General features: G+C 49.1%; 9 protein-coding genes across 9 annotated transcripts; 5 read left to right on the forward strand and 4 right to left on the reverse strand.

Moving 5' to 3' along the window:
• Positions 1-12: 12 nt before the first annotated feature.
• On the forward strand, positions 13-2,963 carry UA08_03908 (hypothetical protein; the record flags this gene model as incomplete). The annotated part of the gene is made up of 4 exons (XM_020266260.1): positions 13-35; positions 107-1,460; positions 1,518-2,844; positions 2,899-2,963. The coding sequence occupies 4 exons, from the start codon at positions 13-15 to the stop codon at positions 2,961-2,963; spliced, it is 2,769 nt and encodes a 922-aa protein (XP_020121676.1).
• Positions 2,964-4,539: 1,576 nt separating this feature from the next.
• Positions 4,540-5,244, reverse strand: UA08_03909 (hypothetical protein; the record flags this gene model as incomplete). The annotated part of the gene is made up of 1 exon (XM_020266261.1): positions 4,540-5,244. One exon carries the CDS (start codon positions 5,242-5,244, stop codon positions 4,540-4,542), a length of 705 nt encoding a protein of 234 aa, XP_020120930.1.
• Positions 5,245-6,297: 1,053 nt separating this feature from the next.
• Positions 6,298-7,050, forward strand: UA08_03910 (hypothetical protein; the record flags this gene model as incomplete). The annotated part of the gene is made up of 3 exons (XM_020266262.1): positions 6,298-6,412; positions 6,492-6,568; positions 6,628-7,050. The coding sequence occupies 3 exons, from the start codon at positions 6,298-6,300 to the stop codon at positions 7,048-7,050; spliced, it is 615 nt and encodes a 204-aa protein (XP_020120931.1).
• Positions 7,051-7,785: 735 nt separating this feature from the next.
• UA08_03911 (Eukaryotic translation initiation factor 3 subunit M) lies at positions 7,786-9,251 on the forward strand (the record flags this gene model as incomplete). Its single annotated transcript, XM_020266263.1, has 2 exons — positions 7,786-8,041; positions 8,107-9,251. The coding sequence occupies 2 exons, from the start codon at positions 7,786-7,788 to the stop codon at positions 9,249-9,251; spliced, it is 1,401 nt and encodes a 466-aa protein (XP_020120928.1).
• A 382-nt stretch (positions 9,252-9,633) lies between these two features.
• Positions 9,634-10,605, reverse strand: UA08_03912 (hypothetical protein; the record flags this gene model as incomplete). Its single annotated transcript, XM_020266264.1, has 2 exons — positions 9,634-10,270; positions 10,322-10,605. 2 exons carry the CDS (start codon positions 10,603-10,605, stop codon positions 9,634-9,636), a joined length of 921 nt encoding a protein of 306 aa, XP_020120929.1.
• Positions 10,606-13,348: 2,743 nt separating this feature from the next.
• Positions 13,349-15,180, forward strand: UA08_03913 (hypothetical protein; the record flags this gene model as incomplete). The annotated part of the gene is made up of 4 exons (XM_020266266.1): positions 13,349-13,601; positions 13,656-13,758; positions 13,838-14,557; positions 14,622-15,180. The coding sequence occupies 4 exons, from the start codon at positions 13,349-13,351 to the stop codon at positions 15,178-15,180; spliced, it is 1,635 nt and encodes a 544-aa protein (XP_020120934.1).
• Positions 15,181-16,285: 1,105 nt separating this feature from the next.
• UA08_03914 (hypothetical protein) lies at positions 16,286-17,818 on the reverse strand (the record flags this gene model as incomplete). Its single annotated transcript, XM_020266267.1, has 2 exons — positions 16,286-17,329; positions 17,393-17,818. The coding sequence occupies 2 exons, from the start codon at positions 17,816-17,818 to the stop codon at positions 16,286-16,288; spliced, it is 1,470 nt and encodes a 489-aa protein (XP_020120935.1).
• Positions 17,819-19,553: 1,735 nt separating this feature from the next.
• Positions 19,554-22,335, reverse strand: UA08_03915 (hypothetical protein; the record flags this gene model as incomplete). Its single annotated transcript, XM_020266268.1, has 3 exons — positions 19,554-21,557; positions 21,623-22,199; positions 22,253-22,335. 3 exons carry the CDS (start codon positions 22,333-22,335, stop codon positions 19,554-19,556), a joined length of 2,664 nt encoding a protein of 887 aa, XP_020120932.1.
• Positions 22,336-23,010: 675 nt separating this feature from the next.
• UA08_03916 (hypothetical protein) lies at positions 23,011-26,089 on the forward strand (the record flags this gene model as incomplete). The annotated part of the gene is made up of 2 exons (XM_020266269.1): positions 23,011-23,280; positions 23,468-26,089. The coding sequence occupies 2 exons, from the start codon at positions 23,011-23,013 to the stop codon at positions 26,087-26,089; spliced, it is 2,892 nt and encodes a 963-aa protein (XP_020120933.1).
• Between the last annotated feature and the right edge of the window lie 300 nt (positions 26,090-26,389).

Below are 26,389 nucleotides of genomic sequence, written 5' to 3' on the forward strand. Positions count from 1 at the left end.
GCTAGCTTCATAATGACTATCTTTATTGCTTCGCTGTATGTAGCCTGTCGCGTTCTCATGAAACCCAAGAAAGGGAAAAGAAAAAAAAGGTTCTGATCGTCTACAGCTTTTTACCCTACACCGTCAACTTCCATCTGGACGGGCTGTCCACCAAATCTCCCCATGGCAGCCCCAAGTGGAAGCCACTGAAGGGAAGCCATCCCCGCAGCGATGCCACGGCCGCTGCAAGCCTCTTCCCCAAACGCGAAGATGAGTCCGAATCCGCAAAGAAAGGACATGAGCATATTTTCTCCAAATCAACAGAACTCGAACCACTGGCTGAGTATCCGTTTCCCGCCTCCGAAAATACACAGTTAAATGGCTTTTCGCAAAGTGAAGCTCACTCCCCGGCTTGGGGCTCCACGCACACCTTCAATCAGCCGAGACCGAGAAATGTCACGCTTCCGTCGCCGTCGATCTTGAAGCACCAGGAGCCTATCGCTACTGCAGTCCCTGAGAAGCCAGCTATGGGGGTCAACAGCCAGAAAGCGCAGGAGCATGTCATCCGCTCGGCATCTCACAGCCTTCATTCCTTCTCTGACGCAACCTGGACTGTTGAACCTGCAGAACGAGGAAACCCCGGCCTGCGAAACGCAGTTCGCTCGGCGTCGGATGCATCAGCTGTGGAAGAAACGGTATGGGTGGGGACATTAGGCATGCCAACGGATGCGTTGGACTCTTACGTCAAATCAGAAATTGCCGAGAGCTTGGAAGATGAATACCAGTCGCTAGTTGTGTATATCAGCGACGGCGATTTTGATGGGCATTATTCTCACTTTTGCAAAACTATCCTGTGGCCCGTATTTCATTACCAGATTCCGGACAACCCCAAGAGCAAAGCATATGAAGATCATTCGTGGATATACTACGTCAAGCTCAACGAGGCTTTCGCACAACGCATTGCCAAGAATTGGCGTCGTGGCGACGCTATTTGGGTACACGACTACCATCTTCTGCTGGTCCCTGCAATGCTGCGCAAGCTGTTGCCAGATGCGCAAATTGGGTTTTTCCTGCATGTGGCTTTTCCCTCGTCAGAGGTTTTCCGTTGTCTAGCGCCACGGAAAGAGCTTCTTGTGGGTGTCTTGGGTGCAGACCTTATCGGATTTCAGACTGATGAGTACTGTCGTCATTTCCTACAAACCTGCAGCCGTATCTTATGCGTCGAGGCCCGCAATGACGGCGTGCAATTGGAGGATCGGTTTGTGAATGTCGGCAAGTTTCCAATTGGCATTGACCCGACGTCCTGGGACGATAGACGCCGCAGCTCTGATGTGGATCAATGGATCAAGGTCATTTCGGAGAAATACCAAGGCAAACGGTTGATTGTGTCGAGAGATAAACTCGATACGATTCGGGGAGTGCGCCAGAAGCTGTTGAGTTATGAGCTTTTTCTGAACACGTACCCCGAGTTTCGCGATCAAGTCAGTTCTCTCTTTCTTCTGTTTTTGTGTAAGGAATGAATAGCTTACATGACATAGGTTGTTTTAATTCAAGTCGCATCATCCGCCAACGAACCGTCTGAGTTGGAAACCACAGTTTCTGATATCGCGATGAGAATCAACTCAACACATTCAACACTAGCTCACCAGCCTCTGGTATTTCTAAAGCAAGATCTCAGCTTCGCACAGTATCTAGCCCTGATAACCGTAGCCGATGCGCTAATGGTAACAAGTCTCCGCGAGGGCATGAACCTTACAAGTCACGAGTTTGTCTACTGCCAGGATGGGCAATATGGCCCCAAAGCTTATGGATCCCTGATTCTGAGCGAGTTCACTGGAAGTGCGTCAATCTTCGATGGCCATGCCCTACTCGTTAACCCCTGGGACTACCGCCAATGTGCAGAAGCCATCCATACTGCACTAACCCTCAGCGACTCCGAGAGGGGGACCATGTGGCGCAAACTGTATGATGCAGTGCTACAGAACTCTACTACCAACTGGGTCAAGTCGTTCCGGGATGCGTTGTCCAAGGTGTATGATGAACACTCTTCGCGAGAAACCACGTCTGTCTCACGCCTTTCGATCTCGTGGCTGGAGGAGGAGTACCGCAAGTCCGAGCGCCGGCTTCTCATCCTCGATTATGAGGGCACTCTAGCATCTTGGGGTTCGCCGAGCAGCATTATCCTGACGACGCCACAGCGTGCACTGGTCACTCTGAGAGACCTGCTCGAAGACCCCAAGAACATCGTCTATGTGACCAGCTCCCGACGACCTGAAGAGATGGAACGCCTGTTTCGACAGGTCTCGGGGCTCGGTCTGATAGCTGAGAATGGATGCTTCATCCGAGAACCGTCGAAGGATAGCTGGATCAAACTCAACGAAGAGAACCACACCAAAGAATGGAAGGCAGGCACAAAGGGGATCCTCAATTATTTCCGCGAAAGAACAGAAGGCAGCTGGATAGAGGAACTGCATTGTTCGCTCGTGTTTCATTACGGAGATGCAGAGGACAAGGTTGTCGCGGCTCGCCAAGCGTCAGAGTGCGCAGGACAGATCAATGACGCCTGTGCGAACCAGGGCGTGCATGTGATTCCGGTCGAGGGGGCGCTGATTATACAGTCATTGGAGTCGAATAAGGCGAATGCAGCAGAGCTTATATGGCGGTATTGCATTGAGCGCGGCAAAGTGGGGGGGTACACGGGCCGACCTGATTTTTTGCTGGTGATTGGGGACAGTCGAGAGGATGAGGTGGTGTTCCGCTGGGCAAACAAGCTGGCGGAATCCAAGGCTGTCAAGAGCTGCATGACGGTGACATTGGGCACGAGAAGTACGGAGGCTAAGTCGACGTTGACTCAGGGAGTTACAGGTGAGTGTGTTCCATCCATTCAACTCACATTTCGGATACTAACAATCCATGCAGGCGTCCTTTCCTGCCTTCAGCGACTTGCCGCGTCCACTCAGACGGAAACACTCTCTCACAATTAACAACATGTGTGATAAAACCATCTCTTTTCATCTCCTTTTTTTTTTTTTTTTTTCTCCCTCTCTTTCCCTTCCAGCCGGCACACGATTTGCATGATATATGATTAAACGATACATACACATACGATATACACGCAGTTAGGAGGGATCAGCAATTTGGCGGGGCGGCGTCTGGTGTATTCTAGTTCTAGTTCTAGTTGCAACTGCATGCATAGAAAACGATTCAACTATTTGAGTTTGATGAAGTCATCTCTTTAAAATTAAGCACGGATGATCGATCGAGTGGGGCCGAGCCGCGTGCCGAGGTCTACCAAGGAACAACATGTACGACCTCTTTTATTTTTGTGTACGGAGTAGACTGACTCTCTCTCTTCCTCTAATAATTCAAGAGGCAGAGAGGGAGAGAAAGAGATACTAGAGAAATGTCGGCGTCACATACCCAAATCTTCGAAGATGCCATCACAGTCAACCCCATATCGTCGCATGAATATTCGACAAACCTCCATCCGCACTGGGCCATTGGAGCTGGTATGTTATTTCCTATTCTGTACGTATCTATATGACTGGACTAATGTGAATTCCATATCTATGCACATGACATTCCTGCGGCGAACGGCCGTGGGGCCCGCAATGCTGACAGTTGAGGATGCGAAGTTGGGAATGAGGACCTCTACGATTCATGGTCACGCTATCACAGGACGAGCCTGGGCGGGATAGTAGGAAAATAGTCCAAAGTTGTCGGCTACATCACCGTTTCGGATCCCGTGTCAGAACGTCGGTGTCTCGAAGTCAGAGTGCTTGGAGCCTATATCCGCCTCCGCCGAGTAGTCGGCCGCCGGCTGCTGCAATGGAAGACAGCAGGAATAGTAGTAGCGTATGGAAAATAACGGCGCCAATTAGATACTCCAAAATTTCGTAAAGTGGAAACCCACACTCTCACTTTTGGTCCGGCGGCGCAGGACCGTAATAGACGACCGGGGGATATGCGATCAGTGGGACGAGATTGCATACGATGGATCTGGATCTGGATTTGTCTGCTCGTGACCAAGGTCCTGCTCATGCAGGTGGCATTGGGAAGTGGATGAACGAAGCAGCCGTGTTTCTGAGTGATTGATATCCCACGGCACTTAGAAGAGTTAGGAGAACAAGCTCTGTTGACGTCCACATCAACGTCGCCAGATAAAGATGGCAAACAAGAGACACCGTCAGTACCTCCCTTCTGGTACCCAACCGTTGCTCTGAACCTTGATTTCAAGAAACGACTCCCGCCTGGAGGAGTAGACTGGTTGTATTCTCGGATTGTCATGGAAGCAGTGAAGAATGGTAGGATGGATATTGAGGCGATTGTCATGGATGAGGAGGGTGATATAGTCTCGTTGTGCTCACAGACAGATTGGGTTGGTGGTGAGTGTTGGTCGGAATACAAGCGGGAGGAAATACAAGGATGCCTCCAAGGCTAGGTTATAGGCTGTATATGTATGCATACTATGTCTCTATCTATATGTATATATATACAAGTCTATAGTACCAGCTACAACCGGCGTACCTACAACAAAAATATACCTACGTGACGTAGATTCTACAGCTTCTCATCCCGTGTAGCAACCCACAGGGACGACGCTTCGGACCGCAGAGTCTTTGTTTTCACCCACTCGAGATGTCCACCATCATGTTCCTCTTCTTCCTGAACCGCATGCGCTATTGTCCAGGTTTTACGACCGGCGCGAGCGACACACCACGACCAAATGACCAGTAATCCTGGAGTATGAATGGGCTTTCGGTAGCGCACGTTTAGCTGCGCGGTATAAATCTTGTGGTCGTGAGCTGACGATGACGACGATAAATAAGCGTCTACAGCTAGATACATCGCCTCATCAAACAGCGTAGCCACCACGCCGCCATGCACCGTGCTAGTATGCCCGCTTAGACCCGGCGTCGACAGCGAGACCAGCGTGATGGTGTCCGGTGGTCGCGATGGGGTGAATGCCCGCTTCGATGTTGCGTCGATTACAGGTGGCTCGGTGGGTAATAGAGACGAGATAGACTCCAGGTTGCGTCGACGAAGCGTTACTATATACGGGATTGTTTGCTGGGTCGCTAGTGTGCCTCCAAAATAGCCATCTTCGTCGGTGGGTGGCTTCAGGGTGCGAGCGGGCATGTCAATGGCGACGTAATCGCCATTGTGATTCTGTTGCTGCAGCGAGGTTTGTAGGATGGATTTGGCCCAGGGAATGGAGCTGAAGTGGGCTAGTTCTGCGTCACTGAGGACTTTGGGGACTGACATGGCCGTGGGCACTAACGGTGGTTAACTGACTAGTTTTAACACTTATCGGTGGATTTGACGAACTTTTGGAAGTTGTTGTTGACGGTGGAGTCCGAGCAGAAGACGCTAGTACTGCCCTGGCTTAGTGCGTCTTTATATTACGTGACGAAACTCGAATACGGTAAGTTACCGGTGATAGACCCGACCACGCTAATCTAATTCTAATAGGGTTACACCTGTTTAAATTGGCGTAGTTTCAAACTACGTATTATTGGTTTGAGTAGTAAATAATCGGCTCACCACTCAATTGATCTGCGGACCGCGTAGACAGACATGTGCGTTTATTTATTGTTTATTCACAGGATATATAAATAAGCAATGTGCCTGTCCTCGCCTATTATCCAAAGGCCAGAGAGCCTGCTCCATCCCAGATCGCGTCACATGATGGCGGGCGCTAATGCACGCTAGTTGCGTGGTTTCCGAGGCTACCCTCGGCCCAATCAGCGCGCGGCATTGCTATCAGGCCTGCCACTCGCTGGAAATTGGATTAATTGAATTCAGTGAATTAATCGAATTTAGTCCTGGACTGCAGAGAAATGAACTGTGGAATAGTGCGCGATAGTCTGCCCAAGCTCGAGTGGCACAGCCGTCGCTCATTGGTGGCACGGGGGAGGTTAATTTTCAGGAACCTGTATCACCCAGCGCCACCGCTGCGCTACGCTAGATTGCATTCAACTAAGTTGCGTATTTTTTCGATAGTGTTCGAACGCGTAAGAATCTCGAGTAAGACAGACAAGCTACACGCCAGTCCCAGAGCAGCCTAGCCGCTGGTCGTCTGGTCTGGCAGTTGCTGTTGCGTTGCTCACAAACAGGGAAAGGTCCACCTGCCTCTTTCTTTTCCTTCCTTCCAGATAAACCATTCAGTCTTGCTTGTTCCTCTTCTCTCCTCTTCTCTTGCTCCCTGCGTACAGTCCTGCAATTGCATCGCTAAACCACAGCATATCCAAGATATTGCATGTAATTGTGCCGCATCTGCGATCCACTCTGTCTTTGTCTTCCAAATCCCCGCCAAAAATGCGTTCCTCGGCTGTGTTGATCTTTGCTGCTTTGGTGGCTCACGCTGCTGCTGACTACAACTACACTTTTCCTTCTGGCTTTGACCTGAGCGACGTCAGTGCCACAGAATTAGGTGCGTAAGAAAAAGAGAGAGAGAAAAAAAAAATAAATCAGCATTGTGATGGTTCGTTCCTGGCTAACATACTGCACAGAGGCTTGGTGTCAAGGCGAGCGCAATACCTGCCCCGAGGTCTGCGGAGGAGCTGCTTCGTCCAACACCTGCGACTCGGTAAGCCCGCTTTTTTCTGATATAGTTAGCGATCAATGTGACACTGACTCCAACAACAGACAACCCTCGATTTCTCCTGCACTTGTGCAAATGGCACGACTCCTGACTTGTCCCCATACGAGAACACCATACCGTTCTACGTCTGCCAAGAAACCTATATTCAATGCATTAACAACAACCCGAACGACCTCCAGGCCCAGGACAACTGCAAGGCCAACGCAACTTGCGGCACCATAATCTTGGGTGCTTCTTCGACCACTAGCTCTTCCTCCAGCAGCTCGGCTTCCAGCACCTCGTCCTCGACTTTGGTTACCACCACTGCGTCCGTGTCTGCCACTGGATCCTCTACAGGATCGGCTACCGGCTCCAGTGCTACTTCGGCCTCCTCAACGGGCGCCGCTGTGGCTCTTCAGATCGCTCAGGACCACTCCACTGGTTTCTTTGCTGCCGCTTTGCTAGCTGTATTTGGCATGTTGCTGTAAGGAGACATGGAAACAAGCAAGCAGTAGATGGCATGGTCGCAGTTTTGCTGTCGCCCTCGTGCAGCCTTTTTTTCTTTTTTCTTTTTGCCCCTTCTACTCAGTTAACTACGCTCCTGAGAGCGCGCTAATATCCATTATACCTTGCCTTTCACCCTTCCAGTTATTTCTGCGACATGGAACAGTTTCAGGTCTGTTTCCTAGCATGGAGTTTGTGGCTTTTTTTTTTTTTTTTTTTTTTTTTTTTTTTTTTTTTTTTTTTTTTGTTTCTATTGAACGATATCCTTGGACGCGCGAGCATGATTGATGATATCGATGCCTTTCCTTATGTTGTTGCATATGATAGTTCTCCCAGGACCTTCCCCTGGTGAGTGTACGTACACTTTGTATTTTGGCATGAATCAAATAATTGCATTGCATAAGAACTGGCTGTAAAGAAGAATCATAATAATATGATATTATGTTCTGACATTGTAAATATGCGAGACTGGCTGGAGCCACCTCCGCCGCCCGCCCGTCGCGGCCGCTGATTGGCCAAGACGTGCAAGGTCACACAACTGAAATTTCTCCCACAGAGACAGGCAGTTATCGATACCATCAAACGCCTTCGATCAACCAGCCAACCAACGCCTCTTTTTTTTTCCTTCTTTTTCTCTCGACCGACTGCACATACCGTCGTCTGTCGGGAAAAAAAGGAACGAAAGAGAGAACATAGAAAAACAAAAAAAAAAATTCACAATGCCAGCACCCACCAACACCCTCCTCATTGAGGGGTCATTCACGGAGCTGTGCGAAGAGCTCGCTCAATACCTCGATGTGCTCAGAAACAACACCGAGGGAGGCGCCAGCGTCAGTGCAGAAATTGCCTCTCAGCTCGAAACGCTGCGTCAACAGGAACAACAGACCGACGAGAAGGCGGATTTGACTCTGCGCGATGAAGTCTTGAAGAAGATTGTTGCTGCTGGTGCTATCTTGAATAGTGCTCCTGAGAAAGGTGAAAATCCCTTCCTCCGTCCTTTTTTTTCTTTTCAACCGCCTCCATTCTAATGGTATATGCAGAGTTCATCCCTGCTTATAATCTCCTCGTTCACTTGATTCGCCAGTCCTCGGACCCGGATATTTTCCTGTCGCGTATTTGCATCTACCTGTCCAAACCCGTCACATCCTCGCCACAATTTGGACCTACACTCGCACTGTCCATCCTGACGACGATCTTCAACACTCTTGCCCCCTCAGACGCCAGTCGATACCATATTTTCCTTGCCATCGTCGCCGTCATCCGTCAGTCAGGCTCTACAAACGCCTACGAGGCCCTCAAAGCTCAGTTGACCTCTCAGCTTCCGACATGGCTCGCCGCGTGGGAGTTGGATGAGGAGGATACTCAAAAGCTACACCTGGCCATCGCCGACGCAGCCGATGCCGCGGGCGACAGTGAACTTGCGCATTCCCACGTCGTCGAGGCCCTGCACTCCATCGAAGCCAGCGAAGCCGCCAGCAAGGAATCCCGCGAACTGGCCGTTCGCGCCCTCACATCGGCCTTGACACACCCGGCCATCTTCGACTTCACATCTCTATCCGCTTCGGATGCCGTGCAGGCACTCCGGTCCAGCGACACGTCGCTCTTCGAGCTCCTCGAGATTTTCACCGCCGACACCCTCGATACGTACGACGACTTTGTCTCCTCGACACCTCTGGCTTCCATTTCCGGCGGCGTGCTGGCCGAGTCTGGTGACGCGCTACAGACCAAGATGCGCCTGTTAACGCTGGCCTCGCTTGCGTCGTCCACACCCTCTCGCTCCCTGCCTTATGCCACGATAGCCTCTGCGCTTGGCGTCGCCGACACCGAGGTTGAGAAGTGGGTGATTGACACTATCCGCGCGGGACTTGTGGAGGGCAAATTATCGCAGCTGCGCTCCGAGTTTTTGGTCCACCGTGCTACATACCGGGTGTTTGGCGAGAAGCAATGGGCCGAAGTGCAAGGTCGCTTGTTCGTCTGGCGTCGTAGCCTGGAGGGAGTTTTGAGTGTGATTCGCGCCGAACGCGAGCGATATGCCCGCGAACTCCAGCAGCAACAAGCCGCAGCCCTGGCGGCTGAGGAAGGAAAAGGAGGCGATAATAAAAAGGCCGGTGGAGATCGGAGACGAGCTCCTCATCATCAACAGAGTCAACCACAACCTGTTGATCTATTAGGCGAGGGTGATTAAACATAGACTTTTTTTTTTCCTTCTTTCTACTTGTTTATCTATTTGGGAGAGCAACCAGGGGCAGAAAAGCTGTTCTTTTTTTTTTGTTATTTATGATTATCATTTTGCCTCTTTTTTTCATAAGTTCCCCCTTCACCTGGTTACATTTGAATGTATGCATGATGATGATGAAGAGAGCTGAGTAATAACTTACGGAGTTTGAAGTTACGAAAAGAAAGAAAGAAAAGAAAATAAAAGAATAATTTCTTCGTTAAGCTACCTAGGTATATGAGGCAAATGAATGTAAGAAGGACGGTAATATATGTATATTTTATAGAAATCTATGTATCATTCATCTACAACCTCACTTTTTCCCCTTCTATTGAAGATTGACAAAGGTCAATCACAGAGGAGAAACCCCCTTGGCCTGCAACTCCTCCTTGATCCTCTCATAGACCTCATCCACCGACCCCGTGGCCTGCACACTAATAACCTTGCCCTTCTCCTCAAACTCGCGCACAACCGGCATACTAGTCTGCTCAAAGGTGCGGAACCGCTTGCGAATCGACTCGATATTATCATCATCGCGCCCACTGGTCTCGCCACGCTTCAGCAACCGCGAGAGCATAATATCCTCGGGACAATTGAGGAAGAGCACCAATTTCGAGAGGCAAACCGTCTCTTCGAAGAAATGCGCCTGGTCGAGCTGGCGCGGGAATCCATCGATGAGGAAGCGTGCGGGCGTGGTCTTGGGCGTTCCCTCGGCCAGGATTGCCGCCATTGCGTTGGAGAGGAGGGCGACGGTGACTTCCATGGGCACGATGGTGCCCTCGCGGATGTTTGTGCGGATAAGTTCGCCGTATTCGCTGCCGGGACGCACTTGCTCGGCGCGCAGGAGGTCGCCGGCAGAGAGGTGGTTGAAGCCATAGTCTCGTACCAGATTGGAGGACTGCGTGCCTTTGCCAGCGCCGGGACCGCCGAGGACAAAGACGACAGTGACTGCGTCGGGGGAGAAGCGGGGTGTGGTGTCTGCCATTATCCTTTTTTTTTTTTTTTAATTTCTGTTTACCTCTTCAATAGGGGGTTAAGACGAGCGAGGGCTGCGCGGCGCTGATGCTCGAGATCGGACCAAGAGGACGTATGACCCGGTACCAATCAGCAGGATGGCGGCGAAGGGGAGGATCTTAAAGGGCGATTTGTTGGGATTGTTGTTGGTCTTGGTGTTGGTGTCGTTGGTAGTGGTGGACGAGGAGTAAGCGGAGCGGTTGTTGATGTGGCGGCGGTGATGATGGTGGGGCAGCGACAGAAACGACGCTGAGCTCGCACGGGCTGGGCTAAAGCGGAACGCAGGCGCTGCTCGTCGCTGAAGAAGCATCCCTGGTATCACGGTTGTTCCTGGGTTGGGGAGATGGCCAAGTTGTGTCTTCTTGCAACTTGGGACGCAATGAAGTAAGGTAAGTGGGCTGAGTACACACGGCACGGCACTAAACTCGAAAAAGCCACCATTCACCAAGGAATAGCAGCGCCATACTCTGCCAGTGCATTATAGATATCCTCAGCCCTTTATGGCAAGAGATGATCAATTTATACTCAGGCCATACGGCCCTATCGAATTAGCTGTCAAAAAGTATATACAGTCAGCTGTACGCAGGCTGTCGTCCATTGCCCGCTAGTCATACTTAGAGAACAAACCATTTAGTATATATACCACGAAGGATTTGTTATAAACGGTGTGGTAGTCCAGGGAAACCTGATGAGCTTCTGGAATCTTACAGGAAACGAAGTTTCTCACTCACAAGGACTAGCTGATTGTATGGCACCAATGGAGATTGTTATTTCATGACTTATTTAGCTTACTTCGTACTGGAACAACATGCTGGCCTGCAGGTCTTCTCAGCGTGTCACTAATTATCAGAAAATGGGCAACCCACACGTCCAATGTCGGAATTGAGAATTGATTATCCCGCAGAGAATGGAGGACGAGGGTGAAGCCAAGTATAAAACTTTGCTTCGATGGGAGCTTTACAGGTAGCAATCAGTCAGCTGCGCCATTTTCCTATCCTGCAGGCCAATGTCGTGTTCATATTTGAGCCTGCTTTACATAATTCTGCCATCCTCATGCAGATTCTTACATCCACAGCATCGATCATGGAGTAAGAAGAGGTGGGGTGGGATACTGGCGAGTTTTGAGTATAATCACCGCCTGAGTTTGAAACACGGTCCAATACTGGATGTCCCACAGTCAAACTATGACAAGCCCCTCCTGTGGTCTCTCCTATGGAGTGTATTTCCCCGCAGACCATGTTTGCTTTCAAGTTCACTCAAGGGGGCGTGAGTGCATCTGCAATGTTCGTGGGCGCGGGTGATAGGGGGACGGGCCGCAGGCTCCACTATCCTGACGCCACCCGGTTGTGCTTGATAAGTTGACTACTACCATATATTTGCTTCAAGATCTTGCGTCCCAGTCCTCTCTGCCTAATAGCGGTCTATACCAGATTCTTGTGCGGAAATGTACTCACACCTGGCAGTGTTGATCAGTGGAACTCAATGCTACAAAACGAGAAGTCGTATACCTTCGGCCCTAGAGATCCGAAAGATGTGACTTAGCACTTCCGTTTGTGTCGCAGCCATGACGAACCCTCGCAATTGTATGCCTTTCCTTTTCGAGGAAATGCCCTGCCTTTGGCCCCAGCCCATTTCAGCCACAGGTCCAGGGCCCTCCCGTTGCGAGGGAAGCAGCGTCCTTTTGCCGCTACTGAAACCACCCTAGATGCCGATGATGGTGAATTTGCGTTCGAGTTCGACAGAGTTGATGAGCTCTGAACTCGACAAGTCCCGGGTAGTGGTTATACCTATGCTGTCAGAGGCAGGAATGAGTAGTTTTCTCCAAGATTAAGCTCATCTACAACCACTGGGGGTTTCCAAGAAGCTCATGGGGTAGCTCAAGTTTAGCAGAGAATACCATCGTGTAAACCTTTTACCGTACAATTCATTCAAGTGGTGTCTAGTCACTCACCTCGGGTTAGAAATAAATACGAATGGAATAAGAAACGAAATGAAAGTAAACCTAGACGTGGAATAGTGCGAAAGTGAGATTGTAGACGGTATCGTCTAAAACCAAGTAAAATCTCATATCGTTAGGGCATATAGCTTGCTTTCGCCTCATGTGGATGTTGACAACCTTGTCGCTAGCTTAGGCTCCAATGTAAAACTGGGAATCCTTCATCAAAACAAGGATTCGAAAATGCCACGTGGGTACATGTGCGGAGGAAATTACTGTAGCGCGGAGAAGGCCAGTGTTAATCTATCAGCGTAGATATATATTACAACACATAGCACAGCTGCAATAAAGGGATGCGGCTTTCCCAAGACAAATACATCACAATACTAGAAAAAGAATACCAAGAAATAATCCTAAAATAAGGGGCCTCTGATGATAGCTTAGTATTATATAAAACCTCCGTATCTTAAACCATTATTCCTCGATACTGCTTGTTGGCGAAGTAGGCTAGAATAGCCAGGGTAGTTTTTGATTGTTATCGAGATATGTAGGCGAAGACTGTGGATCCAGATTTGAGATCGTGAATATGATACTCGCAGAGGAGAAGTCGTTAGTGGTGATCTAGTAGGAGTGCTAGTTCTACTCAGTGAGTAAGAGCGGCGAGGGGAAGTCCGGTACGTAGGTATATAACCACTAATCGTCTTGCAATTGTAACAAGAGCTGCCACCGATCGTGTCTTAGAGATGGACGAACAGAGTTGGCTAGACCTGTAGTTCTAGTCTACATCAGTAAAGATATTCCTATCTTGCTTATTCTTGCAAATGTTGCGCATACTCCTTAGGCACAACCGGGGCATCTCCTAGCTAAAACCGTCCGGCTCGTCCTTATCAGATGGATCATAGGGGATTATTATAGCTTATACTATAGCACGGCTCGCGCGTTCAACATGGTCGAAGTGGCAACGTGACACTAAGCTCGTCGTGGGGGTTTGCAGCAAGGGTTTCGTGAAGGAGCTTGGCACGTTCGCATTCTGGCCACCTGCAAATATGGACTTCGGAATACCACGACAAGAAAGACGTACACGCTCTTTCTGTTTTCCTATGCATGGGCAGACAAGATGCCCGGCAAGATCCAAGACCAGCGGCACGAAGCTCCGGGCACTGAGCTTCTGATCGATCAAGACTGCCTCGCCCGGCATAATTACAAACACGTCGACTATGGACAGAAGCGAATATTGCTCGTCCCACAACCATCACTCGAGAACCCCGATGACCCATTGGTCTGGCCGCGGTGGAAGAAATGGCTCACTTTTGCAAATGGCCTCGCATACGCCTTCCTGGGATCTGTCACCGGGCCTATGATGGCTGGAGGTGCGCGTCTTCCCCTTTTCGCTATTTAGATGAGCCCCCTGATTTGTTGCATAGGAATGATCCAGCTTGCCTCCTTCTTTGGACGGCCTCTTTCAGATATCACATACAGTAATGGAGCAACCTTGATTTGCCAAGGCCTCGGGACTCTATTTTGGCTGTAAGTTTTTTCCCTCTGCCATTGCCTCAATTTACCGAAAAAGGAAGGTATGAATACTAATGAATGTTACATGTGCAAGACCCTTGGCAGTCAAACTCGGTCGCCGTCCTGTGTACCTCGCATCAAACCTCCTGATGGGCATCGGCTGTGTCTGGCTGGCGATTGCTTCTCAAAAGGGCTTTTCGTTGTTTCTTGTCGCCCGTGCTTTTCTCGGGCTATCTGAAGCCCCCATCGAAGCAATAGTCCCCTGTACAATAGCCGACATATTCTATCTCCATGAACGCGGCGAGAAGATTGCTCTGTACGGATTAGCCGTGCTTGGTGGCAACGAGCTTGGGCCGCTAGCATCTGCATACATCATCCAGTCGTTAGGCATGCGATGGGCCTTTGCCATCGTCGCGATGTTTATCGCTGCCAGCCTCATCACCATGTTTTTCTTCATGCCTGAAACAGCCTTTACCGGTCCTCGCCCTAAAATCGTCCCTCTTATTATTGCCGAGGAGACAAATACGGCCAATGACTCCTCTGGCAAATTATCAAGTGAACATGTTGAAGGAGTGCCTCCTCATATTCCTACAGCCGAACTGGAATCGCGGTTATCGGGCGTGAAGAAGAAAGGGTACATGTCAGGACTCTTTCAAATCAGTATCAACCACGATGTCAGTCTGTGGAATGTATTCCAACGTTCGTTTATTTTGATGATTTATCCGACTGTCCTCTGGGCGAGCCTCACCTATGGCATGAGTCTGAGCTGGAATGTCATTTTGGGCTGTCTCGTCGCCCAGCTGTTTTCAGTAACGTAAGTGCATCGTCTTTCTATACGTTCAAGCCATTTTTTAACTAACATAGTTTTGATCCTTCAGGCCCTACTCGTTTAACTCCGGTGCACAGGGGCTTATTTTTCTCTCGCCACTTCTTGGCTCTCTGGTTGGCACATATCTTTGTGGCCCTCTTGCTGATCGGACAGCCACATGGTTCACAGTACATAACCAAGGCATCCGTGAGCCCGAAATGCGTCTGCCTACCTGTATTATTGCCGCCATCTTCACATTCCTAGGAGCTCTCATTTCTGGCCTTACCTACCATTACAAAACCCACTGGATTGGTCCTATTGTTGGCTTTGGAGTGTTATCTGCTGGCGCCCAGATGGGAGCTACGCTCGCCATTTCCTACAGCCTGGATTGTCACAAGGAATTTTCTGCGGAAATCATGGTCACTATATCCTGTCTCAAGTCTGGCGTAGCTTGGATATGGACATGGTGTATCAACAACTGGGTTTCTAGCAGCGGCCTCTTGCAGGTGTTTATGATCCTGGCATCGATCAATATGGGTGTATATATGCTGGCGTTTGTATTCCATATATACGGGAAGAAGATTCGCATCTGGCTGCACAAGAAAGACTTTTTGCATAGTCGAGCTTAGAATTCGCGAATGACCACTTTTCTGACGACTTGTTTCTCAGGGGGGCTTTTTTTTTTTTTTTTTTTTTTTKTTTTTTTTTTWKTTTTTGAGACATGGGCAGAAGAGATCTGATATGCTCAATCTGAACCTCACCTCTGCCTGAACATATTGTGGAAACATGGGAGTTAGTTATACAACTCCAGTCCTTTACTACAATATTCTAGAAAGCCACTTGGAAGCTCATAAGGAAGAGTTGAGTTTAAAACTTCAGTGATTATTTCACGTTCACCAACATCGATAGCCAGATAAAAGAGTGATTAATATGTCCACAGGGAAGGGTTGCCTGTCGGAGAGCACCCGCATCAGTGCTCCCATCGTGTCACAACCCATGGTATGTCTCATCTCCTCGTCAAGGATCTCTGCAAGACACCAGCGGCATTCAAGAAGCCCTCGATTTAGCAATTCCCGCTCCTTCTTTAGGTCATAGTTTCTTTAATTCAATTTGTGCGCAGATTAGGTAATTCCTGTTTGGTCTAAGTGTGATGCCTTTTTTTTTTCAAGTCGTTGATGTTTTGCAAGGTGGAGGTTCAAGAAAGAATTATCTCAGGGCCCAGGCGACGGTACCAAGGACGTGATCAGGTGGTTGTCTGCTTACCGCTAGAATTATAATATATTGAGATCAAGAAATGTTGGATTGGTTGCCCAGGGAAGCCTCACGAGAAGGAGAGATATATCCTGGTGAAGCGCTTACCTACCTAATCAGGAACCGATAATCCTTAGTTACTACAGAGATCCCAACAGGTTATGATGGATAGAATTGGTTAGTAGTTGCTGAAAGTAAAATGCAATACGCTTAAAATGATTTACATTCTTTCATACTGTTTCGGTATCTTCTTCCTATTTGCACCATATAGTGGAGGAAATGCACATACGGAGGTGGGAGTCAAAAAATATTGGGAATACGCTAGGTGCAGAAAATATTACTGCTTGAGGACCACCTTGCAAAGGCACTCGGTAGTCCCAAAGTATGTATATAAACATGAATAAATGACATATGAATGCGACCACATAACGTTCACGCCCAAACTAACAAAAATGAGACTTAACAAAACAAATCTAAGGTCCCTCAGTCATAGCCTTCGTAATGATCTTGTGGAGGATGGGTTCCAGCATAGGCACCTGGAATTGGGACAGCGTCGAAGGTCTGTTCACCCAAAGCAGCACCAACGTGCTCATTGACTTTATGTGACAAGTCCTCTTCTGTAGTGCTAGCCGAGGAAGTCGGAGCAGCATCGGTTGCGCCAAAGCCTTGCTGGGCGACTTGGGGAGTCGCATTCTGGACCCGAATAGGCGGTGCTTGTAGCTGGAATGGTTGGCTGGCTACTCGCGTGGGCGGCTTGGGGTTCGCGTATTGCACGCCATAGTTCTGTCCATTTTCGGCTGCCGAATAACTGTCTTGGTTAACAGCAGCTGCCATTGATACGTACGGTGATTTGGGGGTCATCGGGAAGAATCCAGGAGTATTCGGTGCGGACTGGACACGGAGCTGAGCAAGGTATAGATCAGAGCGAGCCTTGTCTCTGAGGTTCATGGCTCTTCGCAAGCGCCTCTTGGAATAGATTCGGTAGAAAACGAATCCGTAGATGAAGATGACTATCACCTCAAGCACGACTTCAATGATGGCGCACACTAGGGACCAATCCTGCAGACGGCAAACTAGGGCGTAGTTGACCTCTTCTGAGAAGAGCTGACGGCGATAGTTATCATTGCAAGACCAACCCCACATATCTTCTCCACCGCCATTTGATTTAGAAGCTTCATAGATGGCTGCTCCAACAATCCACATAATAGTACTAAAGGTGAAGAAGGCCACCGAGAAGAGCGAGTAGTATATAGAAGCCTTTTCGCCCCTTTTGAAGCCACCTCTCCAGTAGTAATAGAAAACCATCAATGCGGTAAACAAAGAAATACAGGACATGACAAGCAGCATATATTGTGGCCAAGGATTTGTTCCTTCTGCCCATGGAGGAAGATTACTACGCTCAGGGAGACTCTTGGTCGTCCTGAAAATAGTCAAACTGGTCGATAGGAGCGAGAGAACTATGAGGGAGCAACTAAAGTTGACAAAGCGCAAAATGATTTTTGCAGCTCTCACCCGGATTTTGATTTTCTGGAAAGAAAAACAGAACTGTCAGAAGACTACCTTTTGAGCAGAAAGGGGGAAAGGACTTACAATATCTCGAGCATTGTCTCTCTGAGTCTTCTTCTCCTCCTTCTCTAATATGACCTCTTCTCGGAAGGTTGGACTGAACGGGTTTAATGTCCTCGCCGTCCCTGGAGTCTTAAGTGCACTCTTCAAAGGCGAGGCAGGCGTGAGAGGAGGATGATATGCATGTCGTGCTGGATCACTATCATTTACATATCCGAAGCCAACATCAGAAACATGATGTTGGGCTTCTTTCGACATGGCATCTGGAGGATCTGCAAAAGGAGATCGAGCTGGATCTTGTGAAGGGTCAATGGGCGAGATCACAGTCGTAGCCTCAGCGAATCGTGCCATACGAGGGCTTTTGAGATCGGAGCTCGAAGAAGAAGAGGAAGCCGTCGAGGCCGTCCGCAAGATGGAGGTGGGTTGTTGTTGTTGTTGATGATTAGACATGGCGAAGACCACAGACCGTGCGAACAAGAAAAGCAATGCAAGATTTATTTCCTTCAACAGTCGATTCGCTATATAGGTAGACGAGAGATCCGGCTCTCGACGATCTAATAGTCGTGTTAAGCTCCCACAAGACGGACAGAAACTCTAGCTGAGGGTGCCACTTGAGAGCAACGAGAGTTGTTGTTGTTGTTGTCGTTGTAGACTCAACTGTAGAGCCTATAGCCAGCTGCGAAGCCTGCGCAGACTCAAAACAACAAAAGCATAAGAGGAGACACAAAAGAGGAATTAACCAGGAACATGGGATTGAGAAGCACAGCTTGGAGATGAGAAGGAAGAGAGTTTTTTGTGGCAACAGGATCGCCCACACAGGATGTATTAATGGGTTTGGGAAAGGGCCTTCTCCTCCGTCCCTCCCCTCTCCATTGGACTCACTAGCAAGCGGCACAGCATGATCATTGATCACCGTCGACTCACAGCACGCTATTTAGCGCCGGGCCTAGTTGCAGGCAGGAATTGAGGAGGCCGATAGAGCGAGTGATTGGAGGGGAGAGTGTGCTGCAGTGTGCCTGTTCTCGCTCGACGTGCAGCATACTGGAGACGATTGGGCGGTGATAGATGCATGGGGGAGCACAGACTGAAGAACAGAAGCGGCGGCATCTGCCCGTGAGTGGCAGGACGGTTGCAGCGCTATCGAGCGAGGTGCAAGAGGCAGGTGCGCGGGCAGCAAATCAGCGCCTGCCGGGGCAAGAGCTTGGCGCTGTGACATGCATCTTCGTCACAGCAGCCGGCCAATCAGCGCGCCAGAACGGCCGTGAAGCGTGAAGAGTCGCAGACTTGGCCTCGGCGATACGCCCGGGCTGCCTCGGGCCAATCACGGGCCCTGCCGAAGCGCGGCCCGCTGAGGGGGGCTGCAGCGGGCCAATGGGCGGCCGCAAATGGGCGATCCTTGGTGTGTGCACCTGCATTACTCACTTCTAGCTTAGCTTGCATCTGCGTGATGTCGACGTTCGTCACGTTCCTCGATTGTCTCTGCTTCTTCCGGCTTCACCAGCACGCGTCCCTCGAATGCATGCTGTGCCGCACCGGGATACCATCCACAGGAGCCCGTCTACGTAAGTCGACGGCAATTAATGCCTGTGACTAGCAGACACGGTCTTTGTTCAACAAAGCAGACTGTCTGCATGTACGGGCGAACATAGCACACAAATGGTACCTCGCTGCATGGCCGTCACCTTGCTATTTGATTCATCACAGAGAAGTCAGCAAAATCTGGACATGCATCCCAACTAACAAAGAAAAATACTACGCACTGCGTAATATGTTCGGATAGTCGGATACTATGATGGTAGATAGTGACTAGATACACCGCACAAAAGATTTTAGGCGCGCACTAAGTTGTATAAATTACTTGATGGCTGGCGATCCATAATCCAAAATGCTCGCAAAAACGCTTTGCCTATTATGGAAATGGCCTACGCATCCTCAGATTCATCGTATCCGCTCATACGACGCTACCTCCTAGCCTTGGAATGTAGGGAGCTCATTTGAATCAGAACAGGAGGAAAATCCCAGGACTAAGTAAATGTAAGAAATGCAATCATTACCACCGCATTCTCTGTAAAAGAGTTATTTCAAACTATAGCAATAACCGACTCCGGATGAACCCCACAGGGAAGTAAAACTTGCTTTGTACATTGACTCGTGCACACTGATGCTCCTTCTCTGCCCATGCTTTTTACATTGCGCCTTCTTCTATCACGGCCCCAACATCCCTGGAGATGTAGATCTCTTCTAAACTTCCAACCCCTTCACCAAGAAGATCGCCATTCTGTAGAACGAGGCCCTTTTCGTTCGCCAGATGCAAGAGGCAAATAAACCCAAAAGAAGTGCTGATATCTCGAAGTGTTTCTTGTGGATATGACCCCTTCAGAGAATTCATGACGGTTGTGAATCGCAACTGACTATTTTTCTCCGTTGCAGACGTGACATCAGGCATTGGATGATCCACGTCCGACTGCCGATTCTTTGGAGTAGGCGTAGGTGGTCCGTCATCCTCCGTGAGTTCGGGCTCGTCAGGGGTATCTATGACTGCTGCTGCATCGGAAGCTGAGTTGAAGTCCATGGACTCAACCAACCTATCACCCATACCCTTCCACATCTCCTCTTTCAGACGTCGGACGTCCACCTTCTTAGCCACACGAGCATAAGCGACATAGTCAGGCCGGACACGGCGGCCACCTTGCGTTACGAGTTGCGAACCAAATCCTCCACCGTGGAGAGCTGAACCAGGTGTGGCCCCGACCATATTGAGAAGAGCAGTCAAACCAGTAGCTCCCGACCCATCGCCAGCTGAGGTGGTTGGCCGAGCATCTAGGTCACCCTGGGGAGAGAACATCTCGCGAGCGTCCGCGAATGGCATATTGTCGTCGTCATCATCTCCCAATGGCAGTCCATTGGGGAATGCAAGTCCATCATCGTCGGCAAAGAAATTGGCATCATATGTGCCCGCAACCTTATCATCCTCTGCTTGTGTGTCATTCTCAGGCTTGTGGTTTGCCCAGAAAGCTTCATCCATTTCGCCTGCTGCTGGAACCTGCATCTGTGATGATTCGCCGGTCTTGCGAACTCCGAAGAATCTCTTAGATCCCATGCGAGCCTTAGGCTTGAGGAACAGCCGCAGCAATTGCTGCGAGTTGAAATGCTTGTCATCCGGGAGTAGATTGCGTCCTTTTGTTTTCCACTGTGTTTTTGGTATTGAGATGGCAGAATTTGAACTTGCTTGAGTGTAGATTAATTCTGCTGCCGTAGTATCAAGGGGACTAGAAAAGTCAATCACAAATGGCTCCTTTTCTTTACGCTGCTTAGGCGCTGCGTTTGTTGAATTGGCCGCATTGGTCTCCTTGATTTTGCGGATACGCCAATGCTCGGGACCAGCCCAATTCTTTTGTAAAGCGTTATCGAAGTAGCTCAAGATGTTCTCGTGCTCTTTGTTGGCTGGTTGATGAGATATCGACAAAGAATAAGGATCTCCTTCATTTAGTGTCGCGTCCGCATCGTCTTCTCCACCGATATCCATGCGATGGACTTTGAGCAAAGGCTCTAGTGCTGCTTCACGTGCCCAAGCTTCTCCACCTTCTCCAAAGCCAGCATCTTCACCAATGTCGAATCCAGCGAAGGTCCCATCATCATCGTCAAATCCCACAGCGTTATCGTCATCAAGCATGATGCCAGAAGCGTCACCTAAACGCCTTGCCTGGTCAGACTCATCGTTCGTCTTGTCTTGCCTCCATTCATCAGGCGCTTTTAGTAGTGAGATATCAAGGGAGCCACTAGGGTCCCCTAGATCGAGATTCTTCAGAGAAGGACAGATGTCTTGTTCGGAGAGACGATCCAAGTCGGGAAAGAATCGGTTGCCGAGGGAGGCTATATCGATTTCCACGGGATCGACATCCATGGGGTCACCTTCAGGTTCTTTGGACCGTGCCTCTTCTGTATCTACTTCATCATCCTGTGCATTATCTGCTGCAGTGGTTGTCTCGTCTACGTCATCACTGCTGTCGAAGATGATCCTTCCTTGACCATCAATCGACAAATGATTTAGTAACAAGCCCTTGGCACCACCTTCATCAAAGTCTGCCGATGCTTTCTTGAACAGTGGGTCCACTGCAAACTCGAGCTCAAGCTTTTTCAGTTGTAAGGAAGCGAAGGATGGAGCTAGAGTAGCTTCGTGAGAACGAGTCTGCATTTTGTAATTTTTAGTAACCGAACAAGACAGACTTTCGGGAATCGCAACGGCATACTCACCTTCTTTTTCGCCTTTCTTCGTACACCATCTTCACCCTCCTCCTCTTCTTCATCCTCCTCACCTTCGGCCCCTTCACCTTCTTGAGCTTTGCGATCTCGGCTGTCGGCCAAACCACTTAAGAGCTTCCCTGTTTCAGTTGCGACACTGTCAACCCTGCTGGTATAAATCTTGACGCAACCGTCGAGAGTACAACTGGCTTTTTGAAAGTTGACACCGTCTCCTTCGCGGAGTAAAGACATATCATGGAAATAATCGATCAGAGCGAAATTCCACGAATTAGCAGCGTTAATTTTGTTGTCGGTCGCCATCTTCATCCACTCTTCAAAGTTCGCGAGAATAGGTACTCGTTTTCCCGGGGTTGTACCTCTACCGCGACCATCCACGTCGCTTTCGCGGCCTCGGCGAAGAGACCCGCGCGGAGTTGAAGGACTTTGACTATCAGCACGGTCGTATGTCCTACGCGGGGGCATGGGCGTTTTGACAGCGGCTTTGATCTGGTTCATCTGGCGGTCATACAGAGCTTGTCGCGACTGCATTCGAGCAGCCTTCTCTCCCATGTCATCATTGAGGGGGATCCTGCGCAACAAAGTTAGCCTGTTCCTTCGCTTACAACATCGCTCTTTCCGTACTTGGTGGGAGAGTTCTTGTGCGGGGTTGTGGCACCGCCATTTGAGCGACGATGGCTCTTTGATGGATTCACGACGCGAGGCATGGTGTATGGCGAAAGTTCGTCTCTTGCGGGATAAAAGTATGCGCGGACGTATATTATAGAATAAACGCAAACGATACAGGTGGGGGTGTAAGAATTCTCAGATAACCATTTTCCCCGTAAAGAGTTTATAAGCACGGTATCGCTGCGCTCGTGGATGCGACAGTCGTGGATGGATGTGCTGCTGGGCAGGCTCTTTCCGTTCGTTGGTTTGGCGATAACGTCCGGCAGGTGGGAGGTTGTCAACAAAACATACGGCATGCCACAGCGCCCACTCGCGCTGTCACGTGACTCATGGTCACATCACATGATATGACATCTTATCGATAACCCGGGAGGCCGCGGCCATTCGGTGTCAACTTCGACGTTGGACTTCTCTAGTCAGCAGCATTTCTGAAATCAATTGCATACATCATCCTTTACGATCATCACTCTGTTTTATTGCACACAAGCATTTGATTGGGTTGATATATGAAACTTCATGCTTCCTGTTGCATCTCATACTGACCTCTGCGTAGGCCTCGCACCTAGGTCTGGATTCATGTACAAATTGTTAACCTTATTTTGTATATGAAGGTATACTCATATTGTTGATGATAGCATTGGCCTCTTTATTTTTGCGTTATACGAAGCACTGTTCGAGTGAATCATCTGCTGTTATTTCACAATGTTGCCGCCATGATGTTCAGACAACTAAATACACCACCGTCAACCGGGATGCATACGAGAGAACACAGACGATATCACCCTCGTCCATTCTTTCTCTGTATTGCTGTGATATCTCTTCTTGCCCTTGGGAGCTGGGTTACGCAGAACTCAGACCAGACCCAGTCAATAACTTATAACAACAACAATGCACCTCGGAATCCGATGGTATATCGAGACCTCGAGGTTGCTGGGTCAAACGGTTCACTAAGCACTCTTGAGCAACCTCAGCAGGAAATAGAGGTAAATTTTCACTCCCGTTTACAAAGGTCAAACGTTGAAATATGGCGAATTCGTCTAACTTTAGAGACAGTGTCGGCTGGTTCGTCAGGCAGACGATCAATGCTTGTTCATAAAGAACAATTGCCCGGATGAAAATGGAATATTCCCTTACCTTCAGCTATACTACTGCTCGCTTCGTCATATACAGCCGGTTGCCTTTATCATGCTGATGCTGTGGCTGTCAATGCTTTTCAGCACTATCGGTATTGCTGCCAGTGACTTTCTATGTATCAATCTCAGCGCTATTGCCAGCATACTGGGTATAAGCGAAAGTTTGGCAGGTGTGACATTTCTGGCTTTCGGAAATGGCAGTCCAGATGTCTTCTCGACTTTCGCGGCAATGGGCTCCAATAGTGGTAGCTTGGCTGTTGGTGAATTGGTTGGGGCTGCGTGTTTCATTACTGCTGTTGTCGCTGGTTCAATGGCACTGGCAAGGCCTTTCCGTGTCGCTCGTCGAAGCTTTGTTCGTGATGTCAGCTTTTTCATTGTTGCTGCGAGTTTAGCTTTGGTCGTTCTAGCCGATGGAGAACTCCACGCCTGGGAGTGTGCAACCATGGTTGGCCTTTATGTCTTTTATGTGCTCGTGGTCGTTTCCTGGCATTGGTATCTTACTCATCAACGCCGAAAATATGATCGAGAAAGTGCAGCAAGGGCTCAGTTTCACATACCTCGAAGTCAAGAACTAGACTTACAAGAGCAGCCGTTTGATGACGATCCTGTTGCCGGAGAAGCGAGCGGCCTCTTGCAGGGACAAAGGTCGCCTGATTTTGAAGCGCTTGAGAGGCAGGCTCTACCAACGTGGAAAGATGACGAGGATGATGAGACGCGTAACAGATACCTCGCTGAGATCCATGAGAATATGCGTGTCACTCGTCCATCTCCGTTTGCTCGACGGGCGACTGCGAGCTCAATTCGGCCGAGTTTGGTCGGTGCTTTGGAGTTTCAATCAGTCCTTTCGTCTTTAAAAAAAGCGAAAAATATCCACGGTGACCAAATTGACCTTGGGCAATATTTGGATACTGATTCTGCTGGTCACTCTCATAAGGTCTCCTCAACATCGACGCAACCCAGAGTATCCTTCGAAAGACAGGCTCAAAATTCGGTCAAAGAACCCCCGCTTTTACGTCTAGATACTAGTTTCAGCAAAACAGATGAGGATGATGGAGCCACCATCCCTATGGTCGGAGAGCCTTCTAACAGTACTGATCTACAGCACCAATCAACGACGTCTCCTACCTCGTTAGATCCCCAATCACCTTCGCTACGCCACCAAAAAGTATCAGCCGATCATCTGGCAGTACCTGGTTATCAGGCCGACTTTCAATCTCCTGACTACCAATTATCTCCTCGGTCACATCAACTTTCTTCTGATGGTGTCTCCCTTCTCTCCAGTGGCAATGTTGTCTCAATCCCTATCAACTTGGAGCGAGAAGACAGTGACGATGAAACTATACAATTTCCACCTTTTGTTGATTCTGCAAGTCCTATATCGCTTAGGCCCCCCAGTCTGAACCTACCAGCTCCTTTATTACCGCCAACTCCAGAGTATCAACAGGAAGATGAAGATCAATTACAATCATCGAGGTGGTTTCTATATGAATCCCTGGTTCCCGGAACTATGTTTTTTACTCTCTTCCCAACGCTATGTGATTGGAGATCGAAATCGGTTTGGGGGAAAATTCTGGGTGTAGTTGCTGCTCCCAGCGTATTTTTTCTAACCATCACAATCCCTGTTATCGACCCTAGTCGAACTGACACCGACAGCAATGAAGCAAGCCCACCCATCACTTCTTCTCCTCTTCCTGCAGTCGTGAATAATGATACACGGCAACCTACTCCGATAATTCGGCTACCTGATGAATCTCCACCTTTACAGCCACACGATCATCAAGTGCTTAGCGAAGGTCTTCGTCGCAGCATGGAAAACCTCTCCACAGTGGTGGACTCCCGAGATGTATTTTTCCCTTCGAATAGACCACGAGTCGACTCTGAACTTGCAGCTGTTCCATTAGAAGTTGCGGAGGGTTCCTCTTCCTCCACTACAATGAGGTCCTGGAATCGGGGGCTTACAATCATTCACGCTTTTACTTCGCCGTTGCTTATTACACTGGCTATCTGGGTATTATTGGACGATGAACATAATCTACGAAACTTGATAATTCCCATCCCATGCAGCCTGGGTGTTTCCATAGTTTGCGCCGTGCTACTCAACATATTCCTTCGAGGACACGATGATCTCTCACAAGCGCCCAGTCAACTACGCCCCGTCTTATCTCTTATCGGTTTTGTAGTCGGCATCTGCTGGATTGCTGTGATTGCAGATGAGGTAGTTAGTCTACTCAAGACCCTGGGCGTGATCCTCAACATTAGCGATTCACTTCTGGGTCTTACCGTCTTTGCGGTGGGCAATTCATCGAGCGACCTCGTTGCAGACATCACCGTGGCCAGATTGGGATACCCAATTATGGCGTTGAGTGCTTGCTTTGGCGGGCCCATGCTGAACATTTTGCTCGGCATCGGTATCGGTGGATTGTACGTGACATTGCATGCGTCGGCTAATCGCTCCAAAGATCTACAAAATGTCCCATTCAAAATTACGATTTCAAAAACCCTCGTTATCAGCGGCGTTACCTTGCTTGTTATCCTAGTTGGCCTGTTAATTCTTGTCCCCTTGAATCATTGGAAAATGGACCGAAAGATCGGATGTGGACTCATTGTTCTTTGGACATTGAGTACTTTAGGGAATGTCATTGTCGAGCTTGTAACTTGAATATGATTTTTTTCTTGTTTCACTGTATTCATATACCTGTGTATATGTGCAGTCCGGAGAGTGTCCGTCTCCTTTTCCCCTTGAATTGACCTATGCTCAGGAATGCATTCAACGGAACCTATAAAAGCATTTGGTAATTTATCCAATAGTATATATATTTATAAAGGGAATATACGCTTGCCGCTGGCCTCGCTTTTATGTTATTCAACCTTGGAATTCCACGTTATAGAATCCGGGCTGAAACTTCAATTCAGACTGTCTCCATGGGACCGACCTCATGTGACATCGACTTGGCCAGTC

This window comes from Talaromyces atroroseus, assembly GCF_001907595.1.
Source record: "Talaromyces atroroseus strain IBT 11181 chromosome Unknown scaffold_3, whole genome shotgun sequence".
Taxonomy (NCBI): Eukaryota; Fungi; Ascomycota; class Eurotiomycetes; order Eurotiales; family Trichocomaceae; genus Talaromyces; species Talaromyces atroroseus.